Source organism: Larimichthys crocea, chromosome XXIII (genome assembly GCF_000972845.2).
Source record: "Larimichthys crocea isolate SSNF chromosome XXIII, L_crocea_2.0, whole genome shotgun sequence".
NCBI lineage: Eukaryota > Metazoa > Chordata > Actinopteri > Sciaenidae > Larimichthys > Larimichthys crocea.
Window position 1 is genome coordinate 8,155,366 of NC_040033.1, and position 21,212 is coordinate 8,176,577.

Sequence of the window (21,212 nt, forward strand, 5' to 3'; positions counted from 1 at the left end):
TTGTGTTGAGCTGTGAAATAAGAAAGATGCTGAGAGAGCAGATAAAAAAAAGTTCTGAAGTTGTGGGTGGATCTACAGAGTCTGGTTGTCATAAGTGAGTCTAGAGAAGGAAGTGACTTTCACCAGAAGGTCATGGTGCATCCGGAGGCTGATTGTCTGAACCACGGTCCTCGGAGAACAGCTCTCGGATGAAGACTGCTGCTGTTCTTGTGTATAAACATGAAGTGACCTGCAGTGAGTGAGACCACAGTTACTATTCAAACAATATTCATTATCTACTTTATTACACCCACACCATCATTGCTGTAAACCAGACCATCAGACAGTGAATCACCTTTAAAATAGCTGAAACTATTGCAGACAGTTGAGAACTTAATTTACTTTCAACTAAACGCCTTTGTGTATAGTTATTGCCAGATGGGTCATTTTTAATACCTCTCCCTCTGGGACTTTTGTGCACGACATTATCTAGTGAGTATATTATGTGATAAACAAAACATATCCTGTCGAATGCAGTCTCCTTGCCAACAGTGATGAGAAAGGTCAGAGGACGACGCCGAGGCTTGTTAGTAACAGCCGGGCTGCAAATGTGAAAACAGCTGCTCTGTGCAGAACTGATGTGCATGCTTTCTATGAGGTGTATAGGGCATGCAAATCCATCCAATCATTTCTTTCTGCTTATCCGAGGTCGGGTCGCGGTGGTGGCAGGTTTAGCATGGCGTTCCAGACGTCCCTCTACCCAGCAATGCATCCCAGCTTCTTCTGGAGGCATTCCAAGGCTAAATGGGCTATGTAGTCCTTCCAGCAGGTTCTGGGTCTGCCCTGGGGTCTCCTCCAAGTTGGACGTGCCCAGAACACCTCCTAACCAGATGCCCGAACCACTTCAGCTAGCTCTCCTCAACGTGAACGAGCAGCAGCTCTACTTTGAGCTCCCTCTGGATGTCTGGGCTCCACACCCTATCTCTCAGGCTTACAGTCTGGACAGTATGACCTTTGTGATGGCGGTAAGAAAACTTGGGGAAGCAATTACCTAAAAAATGTTTGGGAAGATTAAACTACTCTGGAAGTTGTTGGAAAGATGAGAATACGTTATCAGCATATAAATCTTTGATTGTTTTGATACCACAAGCCCGCCATGAAGAAATATGAAGACTGGAATAATAGATTTGCTGCTAGTGGAGTGAGGAAAGGGGGTTTGAAGGCCAAAATATTGCCTGAATTGAACCCATATCTCATGTCAGAGGCCCAGGAGTAAAACCTAAAATTTGGCAATGCCTGACCTCCGAGAAATTTTGGCCTCTGAAGCAAATATTTATTAAATTTTCTTGATCCAGATGAATTCAGATATTAAATTATCCGTTTTACTAAAGGAGGACTGCAGAAGAAAAATGATATTGAAACACACAGGAACATTTTGGGTATCCGTTTTTAAACGGAAGAAAAATTAAAGCACCCAAAGTCATCATATCTGACTAAAATAAGTAATAAATAAACCTGAATACCTCAGCATATGAGAAAAGTTGTTTTTAAATATGCTGAGAACACTTTGAGCTGATACTGAGGAGTATGTTCAACATATCTGAGGATTAAATGTAACATTATGTGTTTTGCTTGGTGTCTGACTGACTAATTTAATTGAAAATAACACAAATAAGCGCTGTTTGACACGCCACCACATGACTATACATTGTTACGGACGAGATCTTTGTTATATTTTCTAAAAATCTTCAAACAGATGCTCCCAGCAGGAAATGTGCCATTTCACAAAGCTTGAAGCATATGAAGAAACTGCACATAACAGAGCTACCTAATAGAGCGTCTTTTCACAGCGTGTTCACACAGTGTACATAACAAAAACAACAGATGGTGTTGCTAAAAAGAAAACACCACATGACAATGAAGTCAGACTACAACAAAATTTCTTGTTAAATCCATAAACAGCCTTTATCCTAAAGAGTTAAATCTTTTCTGGAGGGTAGATGTGAAGAAAAGCCTGAGCATAACATACAGTAACATGTTGTACCATAGAAGAGACTAATGGTGTGTCAGTGTGAGCATAGTATTGTGTATTTCAGTGAATGATGTGGTGTTAATATGCAGAATGGGTACAGCATATGTCAATTTCCTTTCTATTATTCAGATGGCTGAGAAGGCATTTCTCCATGAAGTGCTTATCTTTCAAAAACACAGAAATAAGGATTTTCTTTCCTCCCACAAAACCTTGATTTGATCTTCAGATAGTAATATAATTTGCCAATTTCTGACCTTTGACACAGGGAAATCATTGTATCAATTCATTGCATTTCTATTTTTATGCCAGCGATTAATCGAAGCTGGTAACTGCATACTGGTTGTTTCTTTACCTTGGGTGCTATTTGTAGTGTGGTCCAAAGGTGGTGGGTTGCCATAGTATTCTGGAGGTACCTCCGCAGAAGAGCCCCTGACCCAGTCAAAGCCATCGCCAAGGGTGAGCTCATACCAGCCACAAGAACCATCCGCAAAGTCACACTCAGAGGCTGAACAAGTAGAGACGTAAATTAAAGTTCAATGCTGACCTTGAAAACATACGTATACTCAACAGTCACACCCCAGGGTCCATGAGTAGCTGTTCTTGACCTTCCTGAGCTTCTCGAACTTGCCTGGTTCATTATTTTTTGTTTGTTTTGAAAGCTCCAGATGACATACCGATGAAATATTTCCAAGGTCAAGAGCATTGACAGTATATAATGAGTGGATAAAGCTTCTGGGTCTGAAAAGTGAGGCCAACATGGAAGTGTCTTAAACCTGCATTCTTTCTAATGGTGAGCAGGGGGCAGCACCATTGGCTGATTGTAAAGTCTTATTTGGAAATGTTGCTACTTCTCACTTGATTTATTACCTCAGTAAACAGTTTCCTAATAAGTTTATGGTAAATGGTCACCAATTTGAAGTCTTCTTCCATACAGCATGATGTTCATTGAGTAAATTATGGTCCCATATAGATAAAGTAGGGTATGCTGGCTACCTTTTTGATTGACAAGTCATCCTCAAAACTAGGCAGTGCTGATCAGTCATGAATCAGTGTAAAATGTTTTCAGAAACATGTTTTAATGTACAATTTAACAATGTCTGTGAAATTGGTAGTCCTAACATAAAGCTATATGATCATTACATTAGTCCAATATGTCTAATATTGAGGATAACATTTCAAGATGGAATACAAACATCCTCCCACTGTGCAACTCTACAGACCTTGTGATGAGATTGTCCCCTACATTGATTTATTGAATGTGTTAATTGGTGTGTGTGTGTGGGTGCGTTAATTTCCTTACGGCAGTTGGCTTCGTCCTCTCCGTGGGGACAATTTGGGGTGAAGTCACACACTTTGTCCTCCTCGATACACTCCCCAGTGCCACAGGCGAATAACGAGGGAGGGCAAATAGGAGGAGGTGATACACTGCTCTCTGCCACAGAAATCAAACATGTATTATTAATACAGTGTTCAGTGGATATGTCTTCTGAAAGAAACTTTCTGTTCTGCTTGTGCCTTGTCAAAAATATCAGTAGCACTTGCAAGAAGCACTTGTATCCGAGGAATATAAAATCAGATTTACACCCACCAGATACATGAGAGTTACAGTCATTATCCCATGATCCTATGATGGGATTTTAAATTAAAGAGGACTCATGGGAGAACATGGTGGATTATTATAGACGAGCTCAGCTGCATTCAGTGAAAGTAAAGTACATTAGCCGTGTTGTGGAAGATTAGATTCAGCTGTGGAGTAATGAATGAAGTTTAGATACTTTGATCAATAGAACGTCAAGACCCCATTTCTTAAATGAACTCTGCTTATGAGGAGGAGTATTGGAAACATCAGTGGAAAACTGTCCAATTTTTAAATGGCTTTTGGCAGGCTTTTGAAAATAAGTTTTCAAAGGTCCAGTGTTTAGTTTTTCACCGGTTTTCAGCTCAGGATTTTGTGGGCGGTCCTAAAGAGTGGCTCAATGACACGCTGAGACCACCCTGAGTATAACCCCGCCCCACTAACACTGTAACGGTATAAAAACCTTCAGCGCGTTAGCATCTGTTGTTCTACGTTTCCTAGTTATTACACTTGATCATACTAAGTTGCTACAACCTTTGCTATGTAGTCCTGTTTTTGACGTGTCGCAAATGTATCTATCCTGAATGAACAGCTCAGTTATACATATATACTTAAAAAAGAAGTGGATTGATTTTGTGGAGGACCATGTTGACAGAGAGCTGAGGACCATCACCAACAGCTCGTTTTATGGACTTTCATCTGAGATAACTTTCATCTGAAATAACGGATTTACGGACAATCTCTGGTCTTCATCCTAAAATCACATTATGGTTAATACACAAACTGTAGCCCAGAACAGACAAACTAGACATTGGCTCGAGAGAGGGCCTTTTGTGATCTCTTCTTGACGTTTGGAAGGAGAGGGTGAGGCTCTACATTTTACACACTGGACCTTTAAATAGTTGCAACTTGTAGTAAGTGTAAACATGAAACATGAAAGGTGTTCGGCTGATATCTGCTAAAATGATTAAGGTAGTACAGAGACTCATAGGAGTAGACCTGACTCGACAATTGAGTGGAAATATCAGCTACGCATATAAAAACTATAACATTGCTATAATAAATTGTACGGTTGCCGGCTCATTCCCAAAAACATGTACAGACATGAAACACCCTCAGAGACGCTTACACATGCAAAGACTGTGATTTATGATAACAGGGTGTAAAAGAGGCGTCAGACTTTGGATGAAAAACATTTACAAGGCATGTTTTTGTCTTACTTACCACATACATTTAATTATAGTTCAGTATTTAACAACTGTAATGCTATTATTTCTGACAGTCTACTTAATCTGAATTCATTGATGTGATGGAGCCATAATTCAGTGCAACAAATGTATCGGTTATGTGGTAGATAGAATGAATGTTAATAAAGGACATGGGACATAAAGAATCCACTGTAAGTGACTGTTATGGCAGGCAGTTAGCCAAATTAGATGTGAGCTACATATCAAAACAATATCCTTGTCCTTCCCGCGCATGTACAGGTCGGGCTATACAGATGAGTCATGCATAATAACCCTTTGCTGGTGTAGTAAAGTTTAAGTGGTATTTTAATGTGACACCTATCGGTTATTTCTCACGTTGGTTTGAGTTTAGATCTATAAGCAGCTCTGTGCCTTCAGACTGAATGTGTTTTATATGATAATATAAACCTTGAGGAGCATCTCACAAACTCACTGTTGGAAACAGAGGACAGATGGAAGCCAACACCGAGTGCCAAGCTGACACTGACCTGTCTCGTCCACTTAGACATGCTAAACTAGGTCTGGTGAAGGTCTAACAGACTCCGCCTGTAAACATGCCACACTTGATACTGTCTTTTGCTATTTAAACACACTTTACTCAATTTAAACTTGCATTAATTGATTATTGGGGGGCGGTTCAACAACCTGCAAACAAAAAATTTGTGGCAAAGTTGCTCATTTATACATCCAACAGACTATAGAATTAATTTAGAGGCATGTTTCTGGCTACTTAGTCCAATAATCTCTGGTCTTGACCATCTCCTGCAAGAAATATCGCTTCGGTAGCTAGTTAATGCTCCACTATGTTATGGGCAGATTGTGTTACCTGCTTTTATTGATTAAAGCCTCTTTGGTTGCAGCAGACCCATATAGAAATAATCTGTCAATTAAATCAATTAAACCTCAACGAGTAAAGTCCACAACAGCACAATGATAGGGGCGGAAAAACCAAGTGTTGGCTTGCAATCTTTTATCATTTATCAGAATCAGATCATTTACATCATGATATCAGTTTTGTTTTTACTGGCAAAAAATGGCGCACTCAGTTAGCTACCGAATTTATATAATCAATATCTTTGCAATTCTTTCAGCAAACATCCTTGAAAACCTGGCGCTCAGGTTCAGAGACCACTGACGTTAATTCTCCCTCCAGAGCAGCTTCGTCTCCACTGAGGAAAGAGACCTAAAAAAGCTGAAGGCCACAGGTTGTAGCCCGATAAGAAACAATCCATTAAGGCAGACAGAGAGCGGGAGCATCATCCCATATTGGATGAATCATAGCGGTTGTAAAGATGCTATAGTTTGTGTTTGCGGCTGAAATACGTGTATATCACCGAGACAACACGTAAAAATCCTGTCCAAAATGCCAAATGGATGGTGCTTTATCAAACGCTCCCAGCTAAAATGTTGAGCTGTACAATATTCATCACTGACTTGCAGGCAGCACACTGTAGCAGACATAACTCTCGTAGATCGAGGCACTAACTGCACTCCATATTCAGAAAGAAACGTGTCGTAAGCACTATTTTAATGACTCTCATCCTAGGTGCTTTAATGTCTTCTTCCCCCTGTTATTAGTATTCAAAACAAGTTTGTGGTGGTCTGTTTATGTGTGGCGATATTTCAAAAATGTCAGGGTCTGAACTTGTCCCGTCTGTGTAGTGAGATATTACTGGCAGCAGTACCAGGCAGAGTCACACAGCCGGGACTGAAGGATAGGTCATCGATGGCCAAGACCCCAGAGGCTTCGCTGTCTGCTGAAAGCTGACCTCGAATCAGCACCTGGTAGACACACAGAAAACGTATTTTTATTAAGTTTTTACACAATCTGTGCATGCAGCGTATGCCATATGTGTTTACATGTGTGTTAGACACACATACAAACATATGCTGTGTTGTTTGTGGGCATATTCGGAGTTGGGGAGAGACCGAACACGGATGTTAGAGGATTTAGGTCAATAGCTGTGGCCCAAAAGTCTGTCACAGCAAGAGCGAGAGAAACTGCAGTTTTTGGCTTCACTTCCCAGCCACAGAGGTTTGCTGCTTGGGCCACCCCTAGAGCCACAGTGCTAATAATATCAAAGCTGCACTGATCGAAGTCCACAGAACAGCTTTATCTACATCAGCAGAGTTTTATAGCCCATCATTTATGACTGATCTCAACAAATGGTGGATTGTGTCATTACGGGTGATGGGAAATACATTCAAATACACAATTTTAATTGGTCATACTCGTCAGCTGGTGTTTATTTTTGTCCCAAAAGTGGACTTTGAGGCCGTAAAAAGTGATACTTTCTATGGGACGATCATAACTGTTTATTTAGGGTCGCACAGCCAAACCAGCGAGTTTATTGAATTGTGAAGTCTCTCTCTCTCTTTTTGTTTTGATGCTTTAGGCTAAATGTTTATACATGCATAAACTGTTTTATAAGCACAAAACTTAATAAACCTGTCAAAGTGGTTTCTACAACACAATTAGAGAAAACCCCGAAGGTTCGAGTATGTGAAAAAAACGGACTGAAATTGATGCCACCATGGTAAATAAAAACCCAATTAACTCAACTGCCTCTAAACCAGGAAATAGATTAATGGAGGGTAAAGCGATTGTTGGCAGAGTGTTGACCTCTCTTTACCCCCGGCGCTGGTTCAGCCATGTTATGAAAGTGAGCTGGCTGCAGTTAGTGACAGATGGTGAAGGCTGAGGAGTGGAGAAGGGTGGCACGCTGACATTGTCTGAGGATATAGGAAGGACACAAACAGCAGGCTTCAGAAGACTCCAGATGGCCTCTGAAGGGTCCAGTCGGGTCAGTACCCCTTCACTGCGCATAAACGGTGCCTGTTGTGCTGACGACTTTATCAGCTTCAAGGGAACTTACACTGCACGCCTTATATGATATATCTTAACGTGCAATGAAAATAGCAACATACATGTTGGCTTCATGTCATCTTGTTTGTATCTGTGTCACTGGGCGTGGCCTCTGGTTTCGCTCCCACCTGTCTGATCACCTCACCACCTGTTCCTCAACACCGAGTCAATCTCTGCAGTGCAAACCACCGGCTCTATCTCCCCACATGCGCCAGATTGTTTAAGTAATCATTGCGACAAACACAGATTTTGTGAACTTTGTTTCTGTCTGTCACCCGCCGCTCCATCATGTCTTTGATTCTGTTCTGGTTCTTACCACACCACCACAAGACACTAGATTCATCTGGATCTGCACTCCGAGGCTGGTGTTTGCATTTTGGGTCAGCTTAACATTCATCCTGACAACTTTTTCATCAAAACAGCTACAGCTGGAAGATTAATGAGAGCAGCAAGAGGGAAACAAAACAGTAAAGCTACAGGTATTAAAACACTGAGCCGACCAATGCCACCCTATACTGACACCCTTACACATTAAAGGCAGTCTGAGGATCTTATTAACAGACTACATCTAGATTTATTTTGACATTATTTCCCATCATGCACCTAGTGGAAATTTACAAGAAGAAAAACTGTTGAACAATGGAAACAAAAACAGCTTTTGGCCACGTCTGTCCTTGTGGGTGCAGTTCGAGGGCTGAAGCAATTTCTGTGCACTTTTTTCCTTCTCCACTCGATTGTGGTACAAACGGAAGGACACGCCAAAGAGACACTTTCACTCACTCCAGAACTCCTCCAATTACTCCTCCTTCAACAATCCAAGGAAACCGAGACTTCACCTTCTTGAGGCTGCTCCATGTTTATTACTGCTTAGCCACTGTTCACATAATTTGAACCAAGACCACAAAACCTCAGATATGATTAAATTATTGATAATTGATTTTATAGGAACATCAAGACGTGAAAAAAGACAGATTTAAGACAGCTCGGACTGAGTTCTACAACCACCTTACACCAAAAGATCGAGATAAAAGTAATGTGCCACAACTCGAACAAAACTTTCAGGATTTTATGCAGAAATCTGAAACTTGTCTGCGATAATGAAATAGAAATAGTTTGAAAGAGTTGTTTGGTGTGAGGCCAGTATAGGAAACAATAGAGCAAAGAAGAGTTGGGATTTTTGGTTTAAGGTGACATATCACCTGATTGGGCGTTAACAACACTGACTGGAAAACTTGAATGTGCAGTGATATGACTACAGAAGATCTGACATAGCCGTAGGTTACATGAAACAGATATAACAGACCTCAGAGTGTACTAAATGGCTACTCAGACTTCACATAAGATGCAACATTATACAGTAAAATGTGCGACTGACCTGAAAACTGTGATTGCTGGAAAACGTAATCACCGTCTGCAGCCATGTTTCATGTTCCTGTGGTTGTGTGGAGTTTCTCCACACCTCTGTGCTCTGATCCACAGTCTGAATCAAGACCTGAAGCTTTCCATGTTTAGCCCCAACATAATAGTAGAAACTCATCTGTGGAGTAAAAAATGCAAGGTCACCAGTTGTCATCAAGTCACTGTCTACATGCCAAAGTTACTCAAACGGAGGATTTTATTACCTGACAGGTCTGACTGGGCTGAAAGATCGGACTGTTCAGGTCTGCTGTGGGTGTGTTTCCTCTGACAGGTAACAGGGAGAGGAAATGTGCTAAAGAAGAGAGAGATACACTGTAAGGAGACGTTTGGACTCGCAGTGTGTCTCATAAATGTCACATACTCTAACCTGATGTGTTGTTGTTGTGGTCATGTTTGAGTCCCGGGACCTCAGTTGTTCTGATCCATCCGGGGAGCGTCTCAGAACTCTGGGTCAAGTCACAGAGTCCCTCCTCAAAGTCGCACCTCTTATATCTGGAGCCTTCAACAGAAACCTCATTTTATTCTTTTGTGTTTCACCATAAATCTGTGTGCTGGGATTAAACTGTGAGGTTGTACGCACCATAAAGATTCGTCAACTCAGCAGAGCAAAGAAACTAAGTGGTTTTTCAGTTTAAGGAGGAATTCTTATGTGGCCAAATGTGCAACAAGGGACGATAAAACATTAGTGATAACGCCAGAGATATGCCCGACAGGCTCTGCATCGATGCAAAAAAAAAAAAATCACATATTTTAATATATATAAAGAATTGAATATCTTCACAGAGGCCTCATGAATTTTAATTTACTTGCCTTTTTTGTTGCATTCTGCTTTCTTGCCAAGAGTTAGATGATTAGATTGATACCACTCACTTGTATCCGTGCTAAGTATTAAACTACAACCAGCTGCCAGTTAGTGTAGCTTAGCATAAAGACAGGAACCAGCTGGAAACAGCTAGTCTGGCTCTGTTAAGGTAACAAAATCCGACTACCAGCACCTCTAAAGCTCACTATCACGTTAAAAATGTGTCAACTTTTAAAAACACACTTCTTTAAAAGGGGCCTTTAGATGATGTCTTTTTATGTTCTGTCAGATTTTTTTGACGTTATTGTGTGTTTGTCTTCTGCTATATTATAAAGCACTTTGTAATCGTGTTTTGAAAGGTACTATATGAAGTAAAACAAAGTTATTATATGTTTTTTCTGTGAATAAATGTCTAACCTTCCAGCTTAAAAAAAATCCTAAGGAATTTAAGGACATTTTAACCAATCAACCAATGCTTTGACCTTGCTTGTAAGGCACTCAAACGTCATTCATTAATTGTTAATGAACTAATTTAATTAGATTGTTTTCCTTTAAATTAAGTGATCTTTAAATAATGTATGATAGCCTTTACTTTTACTTTAAACAGGAACTTAAAATACTTTATTAATTAGACCGTTTTCTATGATGATTATTAAAACAAGGGTTGGGGTTATTTTATTTGAACATGTTAAAAAAAAAACATTATTATACCAAGTCACAGACACTGCATGATTCTTCTTAATCGGTTATTTTCAGTGTGAATTACATGTTGTTGCAACAGTTTGCTTTAAAGAGGCAGCTCTCTCTCCATGTCTGAAAATGCTGCTTTCACTTGCACATTCACACAACCATGGAGCAGCATTGTGAAACATCTGTGATATATTTTGCTCTCTTCTTTTCTCTAATCTAGTGTTATGTTTTACTTTCTCTGTAACTCAGGATTAAATGATCATATCCCTGCTTTACTCACAGTCTTTCTCGTCGCTGCCATCTCCACAGTTGTCATTGAAGTCACACACACGGTCCTCGGGCACACATATCCCCTGAGAGCAGGTAAACTCCTGAGTTAAACAGGCTCCAACAGAGTCAGTGGTAAACACCAAAGAGGAGGCCAACAGCAGCCACACTGAGCCCAGCAGCAATGTCATCAGCCTGGTTATTGTTTGTCCTTTAACGAAAACGCCTTCTCTTCACCTCCAAGTGAAGCATTTTGTTTGTAAGAAGGCTCTTCTGTCGAGGCTGAAATTTCCTTCACCGTGTACAGTTTACTAGGATTGTTCCTGTGTGTGTGTGTGTGTGTGTGTGTTGTAAAGGGTAATAAATGGCTTTTATGGCTGTTACTCAATAAGGTCACTCTGTTCGTGTGTTGCTGGATTTAACATGGACGACATTACGAGGAAGAAAGAAACACAGTTCTCGGACGTGAGGACAATTTGATGGTTGCCCTAACAGAGTTAAGATTAGCATTAAAAACAGGCGAGTGTTTAAAGACCATTAAAGTAATAGTATTCGTTTACTTTACTGTCCATCAGGAAACTCTGTAAATCAGAGAGTTGAGGCAAATGTCAACCTCATGGCGGCGCTAAAGGAAAGTCAGAGCATCTGATTCATTAACTGGACATCTCTTTGGCAATCAACTCAATATTTGTCAAGGTATTTTAGTTTAGATCATGATATGTCGCTATAGCACGTACATGGTTAGGTGCTGTCTGTGTTTTGAGCCATAACTAAAAACAGTGACATTGTTATCCTTCAGCACCAAGGGCATTTCAATAAGCACTACGACACATAATCTAATTGCAAACTATGCCCATCTGTACAGGTGGAAGCTGAAGAGTCTATACATAGCCCACTAGATAAATCACATTAGTTCTATCTAATAAGAAGTTGGTGGTTTGGATGTATAAGGAGGAGGACAAGAGCTGAGGTTGTGAATATGAACTGCTATAAGAGGATCATTAACTGTGTCTAACAGGGCTCAGCCCCACTTTACAGTGAAGCATAATTTCATTTCACAGCAATCAATAAAAACAAGACCTTAAGACAGAAGAGCAGCAAGCGAGTACAAGAGCCAGTGTAGTTCAAATGAAATTAACCTTGAGAAAAAGGCGAGCTCGACAACTCCATGGGGGACGAGGGACGACTGGAACAAGGAAAAGATCACGTCTGGGTTGACCTCTATTGGCAGTGGTAGTGTATAGAGTGTATAGCTGGCAGCATGTTTAGATGCTGCAGGTTGAAATGTTGAGTCCAGATCCCAAACCTCAATCAGTCCCTTTGAATAATACAGTCACAAAGCGAAGATACATACAGTGAGAGATGATTTGAGGTCAGGATGATAACAGACTAATCATCTTAAAACAATTTTAACATGGCAAAATGTTACAATAGTACAGACGAGCCAACGTGGTAAATCGTGGTGATTCATGACCACAATTAGCTGATCTCAACAAGAGGGAGTCATTCATCAGATTATCTGCCAGAAAAGAGTCGAGCCAAAAGAGTTCATTGTTCAGTAAATAAAGCTGGGAGTCCATTAAAGTAATTATTTTCATGGAGGCACATAATATTCAGTGGCGCGAGATATAAAAGCAGTCCATCATTGAGACTGTTGGATTACATTTAATCTTCCCATAAAGAAAATTCAGGATATTCTTCTTTTATACTTTCAGTGAGCTAAATGGCAAAGCTAACATGCTAATGGTAACCAAGTATAATGTTTACAAGGTTTACTGTCTTAGTCTAACATGTTAGCATGTTAACTGGAACTACAGTGTACAATGATGTAAGAACCTGTGCTGCCATGCTGGTAAGATGTATGGGAGTTGTAGTTTTTGGTATGCTAACAAATTAATCATTGTTTAAAGCAACATTGTGTCACAGACTTGAAATCATGATGATTTTTGTTTGCATATGCTGATACAAAGGCTCACTCTAAGGTAATAAAAACATAATGATAATTTTGAAGTTGTTTATATATCATTGAAAATGCATATTATATTCCATTTCTGCCAACAGATCACACTAAAAGTTAGACACCGAACCTTTAATTATGCATTTTACGCTCCAAAACATATTTCCATTAAGCAGCAGTCGGAAAATTGTTACAATTTTAGATTAATGTGGCTCTAACAGAGAAAAGAAAACCAAGTTAGTCTATATTGCCTCATCATTCGTCTTCATAATCACTTTTTTGCTTCCCCGGCGCCTTTAGACAGTTTGTTAATTACGACATATTGACAGCAAAGAACATTTGCATGGCATTTTGAATACAGTCAATCTGCTCACAGTCTTGCTCAAGCTGTGGCGTTGTGCAGCACCTGCTAATTTCCCTCCAACCTGAATCTAGCGATTCACTGCTGAGTGAAGCCATCATAACAGCTGGGGTTTAATCTTAACTGTGTACCTGAAGGAGACACTTCGGTCAAAAACCTCCAATCAACACAGTGTGGGTAGGCACATCCTGCCGTGCTCTGTGACATGTGATTGTGCACAAAGCCACCAAACAAAAAGTGTTGACAAATGAGGTATGGAAAAGGGAAAGAGACAAACTGTATTTTATGTATCCGCCCTGCCACAATGCTGCCACCTGTCAGTATTTAAGAGACACTCCAACCAAAATACCCAGAATTTACAGAAAATTCGAGCTGGGAAGCGTCATCAGTCATGCTATTCATCTGGAGCCCCTCCAGGCTGCCAGGTTTTATTTTTAAAAGTATACTTCACATCAACACCGCAGTGGATGAAGATGATGATATTGAGATCGTTTCTTTACTTTAGTAGCAACACTGGAAAATAAAAATACTAAAATACATTATGCACTAGTCAGTTTACAACATCAATTAAGTAAAACGATGTAGCAAAATGTGCTTAAATATTAAGGTTTTGGCATCTTAGTTTCTTTCATTCATTTAGCCTTGTAACTGGTTGGCACACCTGTGCCAGGTTGGCACCGGTACTGAAGAGCCGTTTTGGAGCTTTGAACTGATGCTGCCATCATCTTGGCAGTCCTGCCTGTTTTGCCTCCTGGCTAATCTAAAAATCAGCAAAGACGTGGATCATCTGGGCTGAATGAAGCCTGGTTGCTCAATCAAGCCATCTGTAACGGCACCACTGTTAATTCTGCATAACTTTAAGCCTTAATATAATATGAACAGGTGAGTTGTATAAAAATTTACCCTCAGTTCAGTTGTCATAAACGGGGAAATTAGCTATAGAGACCAAAACTGTTTTTTGTACCAGGCTGTAAACATGTTAATTTCAGCTGTGAAGTTGGACATTTAACATGGAGACTTATGGAGATTAACTCGTTTTGTAGCCAGCCTCAAGTGGACGTTTGAGGAACTGAAGTTTTTGGCACTTCTGCATTGGCTTCACTTCAGAGCCATGGAGGTTGCCACTTGGAAAAACGCGATAGAGTCAGTAATTAGTTTGTTGTCCTGTGCTCCTGTAGAAACATGGCGGCATCTGCAGATATATAAACCTCATTCTAAGGTGACAAAACACTATTATTCTTATTTTCAAGTATTCCACTTCTGCCATATTCTGTAAATTAATCTTAATCTTACATCTTGTTAAGAAGGAGCAAGAATTGACCCCTGAGGCACACCACACCGTGCTTTCATCATGAAAACATTATAATTTATGGAGCCATATCTTTAAGTTTGTAATTTGTGAAAACAGAACATGTGATCCTTTAAGAATACGTGACCTAAGTGTGAGAATAGGAAGTCTGAATGCCACTCATGTGATGAGCAAGATAAACATGAGTTTAATACAGCAGCTGTGAACCGACGTCAATCACCTATGACCTGAACCACAGGCACGGTTTGTTGCCTCATATAAGCCTTGACATTTTGCTTTATTCCTGCAGCATTTATAATTTCCTATCTGTATTATTGAGCCTGTCTTGGAGCTCTCATACATGTAGCAGTTGTCATTAAAATAAATGGCTCACAAAAGCATGGAAATGCCTCAATTACAGCAAACGCTCTGTGAATTTGTGCCCTGATGTCATTATTCACACACAGGCCTTACCATTTATACAATACAGCACCTGAATATCAAAAAGCTCTGTGTTTTTTTAAAGGTGACTTTTACAGTGGAGGATTTTCCTCTTAAATCAGGTCAGATTTTTATGTCTGCGTTGCTCTTATATATTACATCTTCTCCTCCTGTCTCATGAAACTCTCTCTTAAACATTCATCAAGCCGTTATTCTTTAGGTGATTTACTTTGAGGGCTAATGACCAGAGGTTCTTTGCTCTCACAAGACTTTTATCATAACCTGATAGTCTATCATAGCAAGCTATCCACAATAAGTCATTTAGTAATACGGTCAGTTACTGTGTTACTGTGGCACTTCACAGCTTAGCCTCTTCCACCGACATCGCCTGCGGTCTCTTTGCCTCCGTCATTATGTCCACAGAAGCTGCTGAGCCCAGTAACATTGCTCACTTGCCCAGCTCCGGTTCTGGCACGACACCAGCTCTGCTCCCTCCCTGAAAACCTCCACTTCCTGGTGCCCCTGTAGTACAATCACAAACACTCCCCCGGTGCTCTGAGCTCACAGTCTGGGCATCATTAGCTAACAGCAGCTATAGTTCACAGCAGGTCGCTTTACTGTCCAGCAATAAACTGCAAATCAAACAGTTGATGCATAGCAGCTGAAGGACGTCAGAGGGACACCAGAAAACATTTTCTCCATAAAATATGATTCAGTTTCACCAAAATCAGTGAAATAGTCGGTGGTGTGTGAAATAATGTCATTCACCTGATAACAAGTAACCAAAAAATGATTTAAAATCTATTATTTTCTTGCAGAAAAGTTGCCCAATGTTGCTTTAAACCACTTCTGTTTTTACTACTGGCAATAGACTGAAATACTTCTCACCCAGAACACAGTTTTGGCAAAACATGCCAAAATGTCTCAGCACCATTAGATCTGTCTTTGCTCCACTGGTTTGGATGATGCGGGTGATGCACTCAGTCTGGAAAAATCCGATGTGGGTGAAGAGTTCAAAAGGTGCTCGACTTTTGGTCGGATGCTTCCCGTTGTGTGTGTGTGAAGTTCATGAGGACGAGTTCAAGGAGTGCTTTTTCTCCCGAGTGCCCTCGATGTGCACCGTCACGAGGAGCTGCTTTTAACTTGTCAAAGTCAGTGTATCACTTTTCTTAGTGGCTCATTCCAAAGGCACTTCTGACTCACTCACATGAAGTTAACATATTCCTATTTTTATTTTTATGTTGTATTTTTAAGACATGGTTACACGGTTTCATCAGTCAAAACTGTACAGAAGAGCCGGTAAGATGTTGCATAAGAATTGAACACTGTCTCTATGATAATTTATTTTCCTTTTCTCTCTGAAGTCAGACATACTCGTGAGGACACATATGAATCACCTTATTATTTGTGTCTAAACTCTGCCAGATTGTTTTGCCCAGTTTCCTCCATCGTACAAAGTCCTCCGTCCTCTGCCAGACCAGATCAGCTCAACACATGTTGCCATTTCAACCTCATCCAGTCACAAGTGATTCCAGACAGTCACTAATACATGTGTCAAGTTTCCTGCTATTTGCAAGAGTCACTGCTCTTGCAAATAGCAGGAAACTTGGTTTGGAGAGATTTTTAGAAGATGGCAAACCTGTTGTCATATTGGCCTATTAAATTGCATAATCAGCTTCATCTTGAGTCAGTTCAACCTTTCAGTTATTTTAGATAAATCATTAAGTAAAAATGTGGACAGAGGACATTATGACTTATAGTAATATACCACGAAGGAAACACAAGGAGGAAGAAGAGGTTTTCAAGCCCTTGGAGTGGAGGAATATTGACAGGGAGCAGAGCCGGTGTTGTGCCAGAACAGGAGCTGGACAAATGGGCAATGTAACCGGGCTCAGCAGCATCTATGAACATAATGGCAGAGGCTGCTATGTCTGCTGTTGTTGACCTTGCTTGATGTTTGGCTGTTAGCAAATTTGTTGACTTGCCAGTTTTTGGTCATAAGTAATATAATCATAACAAACAGACGTGTATAGCTGTCCATATTTATGACAGTGGTGTTACACTCTGAAAAAGGGGGCGATAAATTGCAAAATGGATTTCACATTTCAAGCAAGGGTAGCGTAAAATGTTAAATTTAATCCATCATCCATTTTCTGTCAGTACTTACATAGTTTTTTTCTTAAAAAAACAAACAATAAATGTATACTTTTTTTATCAGTGAGTAAGATTAATCCTGTTTGAGAACAGAAAGGTTAAAAGCTTACTCAGCGCTGTTATTTTATTTTCAGGGACAAACTGGAAATTCAAAGAAGCATCTATAGTTATACTAAAATTGTATTTGTTCTGAGAGGTTTCAGGTAAAGATGACATTTCGTACAGCCTTCTGTCTGACTCAAGCATCACATACTGGGTGATGGAAGTGTAGAAGGGTCGAGGAGGTCATGGTTCAGCGATGAAGCATCCTTGTAAAATGCAAATTAAACTGCTGAATGCATAAAAAGACGAGCTTTAACAGACACTTGACTCATGACAGAGGAAATGTCATGAGAGTGGTGGTTGCACAACACATCTAGGAAATTGAATTTTTATGTGAATTAATCAGGCAGTATAATTATCTCCCTGAGCAGAGAACAGCGCTCAAGTGAACATCAGTATTAACTGGAATAAATAATTAAAATTCTGGCTGACTCTGGATCACTAAGTCTGCATAATGTATTAAAAGTCTGCAGGAAGAAATGCACGTCAAATTAAATTAGAAGAGATTAGTAACAAAAGCTGCAAAGATCAAAATGTGTTTAGTCACCAACACAAAAGACTGCGACTGACGAGGAACGCTGTGGAGACGCCACAGGGTACGAAATCCCAAAGCGGTCATACATTCAGACAATTTTCTTCCTCTGTTTTCTTCTGATAACGAGTTCATTTAATTTGTTTTCTTGAGGTGACGTTCCACGTCCGTAGCACCAGTCTGTGTTGGAAAAAAAACAATACCCAGGTCTGCCTTTGCTAACCGCCCAGCTGACAAAACACCTGACCCCCTTTGCCTCTCCCTGCAGGTAGTGGGCCCACAGGCTGGTGGCTCCACATTGTGTTTTCAGGCTATGCCTGGCTGACCACCAGATGATCGCCGGTAAGCTATACCTCTGGGGTCTGGCTCCAGAAGGGGACGAAAGGAGCCAGCTGAGGTGGTTTGATTGAGGTGGCATCTGATTAGGATGCTTCCTGTGCGTCTTCCTTTGGAGGTGTTCAAGGTACGTCCAACTGGGAGGAGACCCTGAGGCAGACCTAGAATCTGCTTGAGGGACTACATAGCCCATCTGGCTCGGGAATGCCTTGGGATCCTCCAGGAGGAGCTGGAATGTGTCGCTGGGGAGACGGACGTCCGGAACCCTGGATAAGAGGAAGAAAATGGATGGATGGATGTTCTCTCGAGATTTTCTTGAGATAGTCTTGTATAATAAATCATTGCTGGAAACATCATTCAGTGTACCAGGAAAAGGAGAATATTGCAATTGCAATTATTTTATATATTAGACTATCCTTTTGTTTTGTTAAGATGTCAAATTAATTATGTTGTTATCTCAGGAAAACAATGCTTCATTCTCCTAAGATAGAGAAAATAATACTTTTACCTCAGGATAACATTTATTTCTGCATCCTGACATAAATAACTCGAGATCTCAAGAAAACAAATGACATAAGCTCATTATCACGAGAAAACAGAGGACAACTATTGAGTCATGAGTCAATCAAAGCTGCAGAAGTATCACTTTTTATGTGTGCACCATGTATGAGATAAACTATCTGAGAATGGTTAGGTGTTTTTAAGAGGCTCCAATCTCACGTACATATTTGTAAGAAAACAGAAAAGGTGTTTTCTCTCCTTCCTTTGTCTTGTCCAAGTGCCTGAGGCGTCTGTTCTGTCAGCCTGTTAAACATATGGTGTTTATTTCACCAATTTTAGTCCAACAAATTGGTTTCGTCTCAATTCAAACTATAATTAATTTCTCCCTTTATGAAGAGGAAAGCAATCCAAAAATCCTGTTTAATAAGCTGCCCATTCAACAGAGTATGTATGTGAAAATGTGAAAATAACGACATAAATGATTTTAAATAGATTTTTTTCCAAGTTTATTTGTTTTCTTCAGTAGATAAGGGCACACACAAGCACACTACACACACACACCCTGCCTGGACACCCAAAAAAGGAGTAATCCAGCTAAAGAGAGGAAGATAAATTAAAATAAATAAACAAATCAATTAGGACCTAAGCAAGAACCTTCGTGGCTGTGAGGTGAAACCAGCACAGAAGTGCCAAAAACTGCAGTTCCTCAAACATCCACTTGAGGCTGGCTACAGAATGAGTCAGTCTCCATAAGTCCCCATGTCCAAATGTCCAACTTCACAGCAAAAATAAACATGTTTACAGCCTGGTATAAAAAACAGTTTTGGTCTCTATAGCTAATTTCCCTGTTCATGACAACTGTACTGAAGCTGAATTATTAAATAACTCATCTGTTCAAATTATATTTAGGCTTACAGTTATGCAGAATTAACAGCATGGATGCTTTGATTGACAGGTTGATGAGATTACAGATGGTTTACTTGAGCAGCACGTAGCAGAGACCACACTATAATCAAAACAGAAGGATCCCACCACCTGCTTACATTTCATAAGGTGTTATAATATGGTGAAGGAAATGGTATTAATTAAGTAATGCAGTGGACACAGATCGTTGCACGTCATCTGAAGACACTGCAGTAATAAATTAGAGTAAAAGCATGTTTATTTATCGTGTTTGTGTGTGTGTGACTTGTGGTTTGTATTACGGTAGTGTTTACCTGCGTCCTCTGTGAAATGAGTCCTTCAGCCTCTAAATAAAGAAGTGATTACATTCACAAATAAAAAATCAATTAGAGCTAAGATGTAAATCTAAAGCCTGAGCCAGTTATCTGAATGATAATAATCCACCTACAAACATAATATTTATCATCGTTATCAGAACAGTACCAAACAAAAACACTCCTGAAGTTATGATGACACATAATCTGATCTCAAACCATGGAATATATAACCAGAAGAAGTAACAGTGACAGCTGACATGCAACTGTTGACCCCTGCTGACCTTAGCCCTTGTGTAAAGTAACATTTTGGGGGCATATTTTTTTTTAAATATTCACACACACTAGAAATGGATCTGCAGCAGTGTCCCTGTATTGCCATCTTTGGGGTCCCTGTACAGACCTTAGTGTGTGTGCAAAGGCAGCAGATGATATTCTGTTTCCTTCCCTCCTGGCATGAAGGGGGATTTTGCTGTCATGGAAATCATGTAGCTCTTCATCAGCATCTTCCCGGTTGGGGGACATGATGACAAACCTTTGAGGTCGAGGTGTTGTCAGGTGGCAGCCCGTAACGCTAAAAAGACTTCCGTTGATCAGACATAGCTGTCCTACTTCTGACTATTAGTATAATGTCCCAAGGGCTCTTTATCCCAAGTGTTTATTTATTTATTTTTGTTTTGTTTGTTTCACTATCTTTTTTATTATATTGATTTTATCTGTTCATTTATTAATTCATTACTTTGTCCCATTTCGGTCTTCGTCATTGTCATTGCGTTGTGTCTTGTCCCCATGTTTGGATGAGGGAATTGGGTATTTCTTTTTATGTAATTGTGTAAAAGAATTATAACATTGTATGGAAAAAAAGACAAAGACAGAGGAGCTTCAGAGCACAGACAGTTTATGATCCTTTAGTGCCATCTAGTGAACACCGCTCAATACATTTTGTGTTTTTGATGACAGCCTTAGGCCTTAAGACTGTGTGTTGTTTCTCTTTCTTTATGTTTCTTTCGCCGTGTTGTTTGATGGATGTCATCTGCTTGCAGCCTTTATAAGCTGGACGATATCAAGATGACTTCTTCTTGCTCGTGCTTTTGCTCTCGGATCTCTGTCCCTCTTGACCTAACACAGTATGGTTTGCTTAAATTGAGTTGTTTATAATAAATTGTTTTTGGTTCACTTCAGTTGTTTCTGTGTGGTCAGTAGCATGATTGCTTTGAGGTTTGAGACACTGGAAGATGGTCACTGGGTAAAGTAGGTGGTATTATGTACTATGTCAACCTCAGTTTGACCTCCTCAGCAAGTGAAGACGACTTTGACCCTTCTTGTTTGTCTTGTATGTCTGTGTTACCTGACCAGTCTAGTTTATTGTTGAGGTGAACACCCAGGTATCTGTATGCTCCCAACACCTCCATATCCAATCTCTGGATGTTCACCGGTGTGGTCTG

General features: G+C 40.1%; 1 protein-coding gene across 2 annotated transcripts in view; it reads right to left on the reverse strand.

The window, feature by feature from the left end:
* malrd1 (MAM and LDL receptor class A domain containing 1) overlaps positions 1-11,161 on the reverse strand; it is a 54,816-nt gene extending 43,655 nt beyond the window's left edge. For both annotated transcript variants that reach the window (XM_027274050.1, XM_027274049.1), the window contains exons 1-8: positions 10,892-11,161; positions 9,487-9,618; positions 9,323-9,411; positions 9,076-9,237; positions 6,520-6,616; positions 3,312-3,443; positions 2,364-2,516; positions 124-229 (exon numbers count right to left, since the gene is read on the reverse strand). In XM_027274050.1, the coding sequence (XP_027129851.1) occupies positions 124-229; positions 2,364-2,516; positions 3,312-3,443; positions 6,520-6,616; positions 9,076-9,237; positions 9,323-9,411; positions 9,487-9,618; positions 10,892-11,069 (1,049 nt within the window). In that variant the 5' untranslated portion in view covers positions 11,070-11,161. The remainder of the gene's footprint in view (positions 1-123; positions 230-2,363; positions 2,517-3,311; positions 3,444-6,519; positions 6,617-9,075; positions 9,238-9,322; positions 9,412-9,486; positions 9,619-10,891) is intronic.
* Between the last annotated feature and the right edge of the window lie 10,051 nt (positions 11,162-21,212).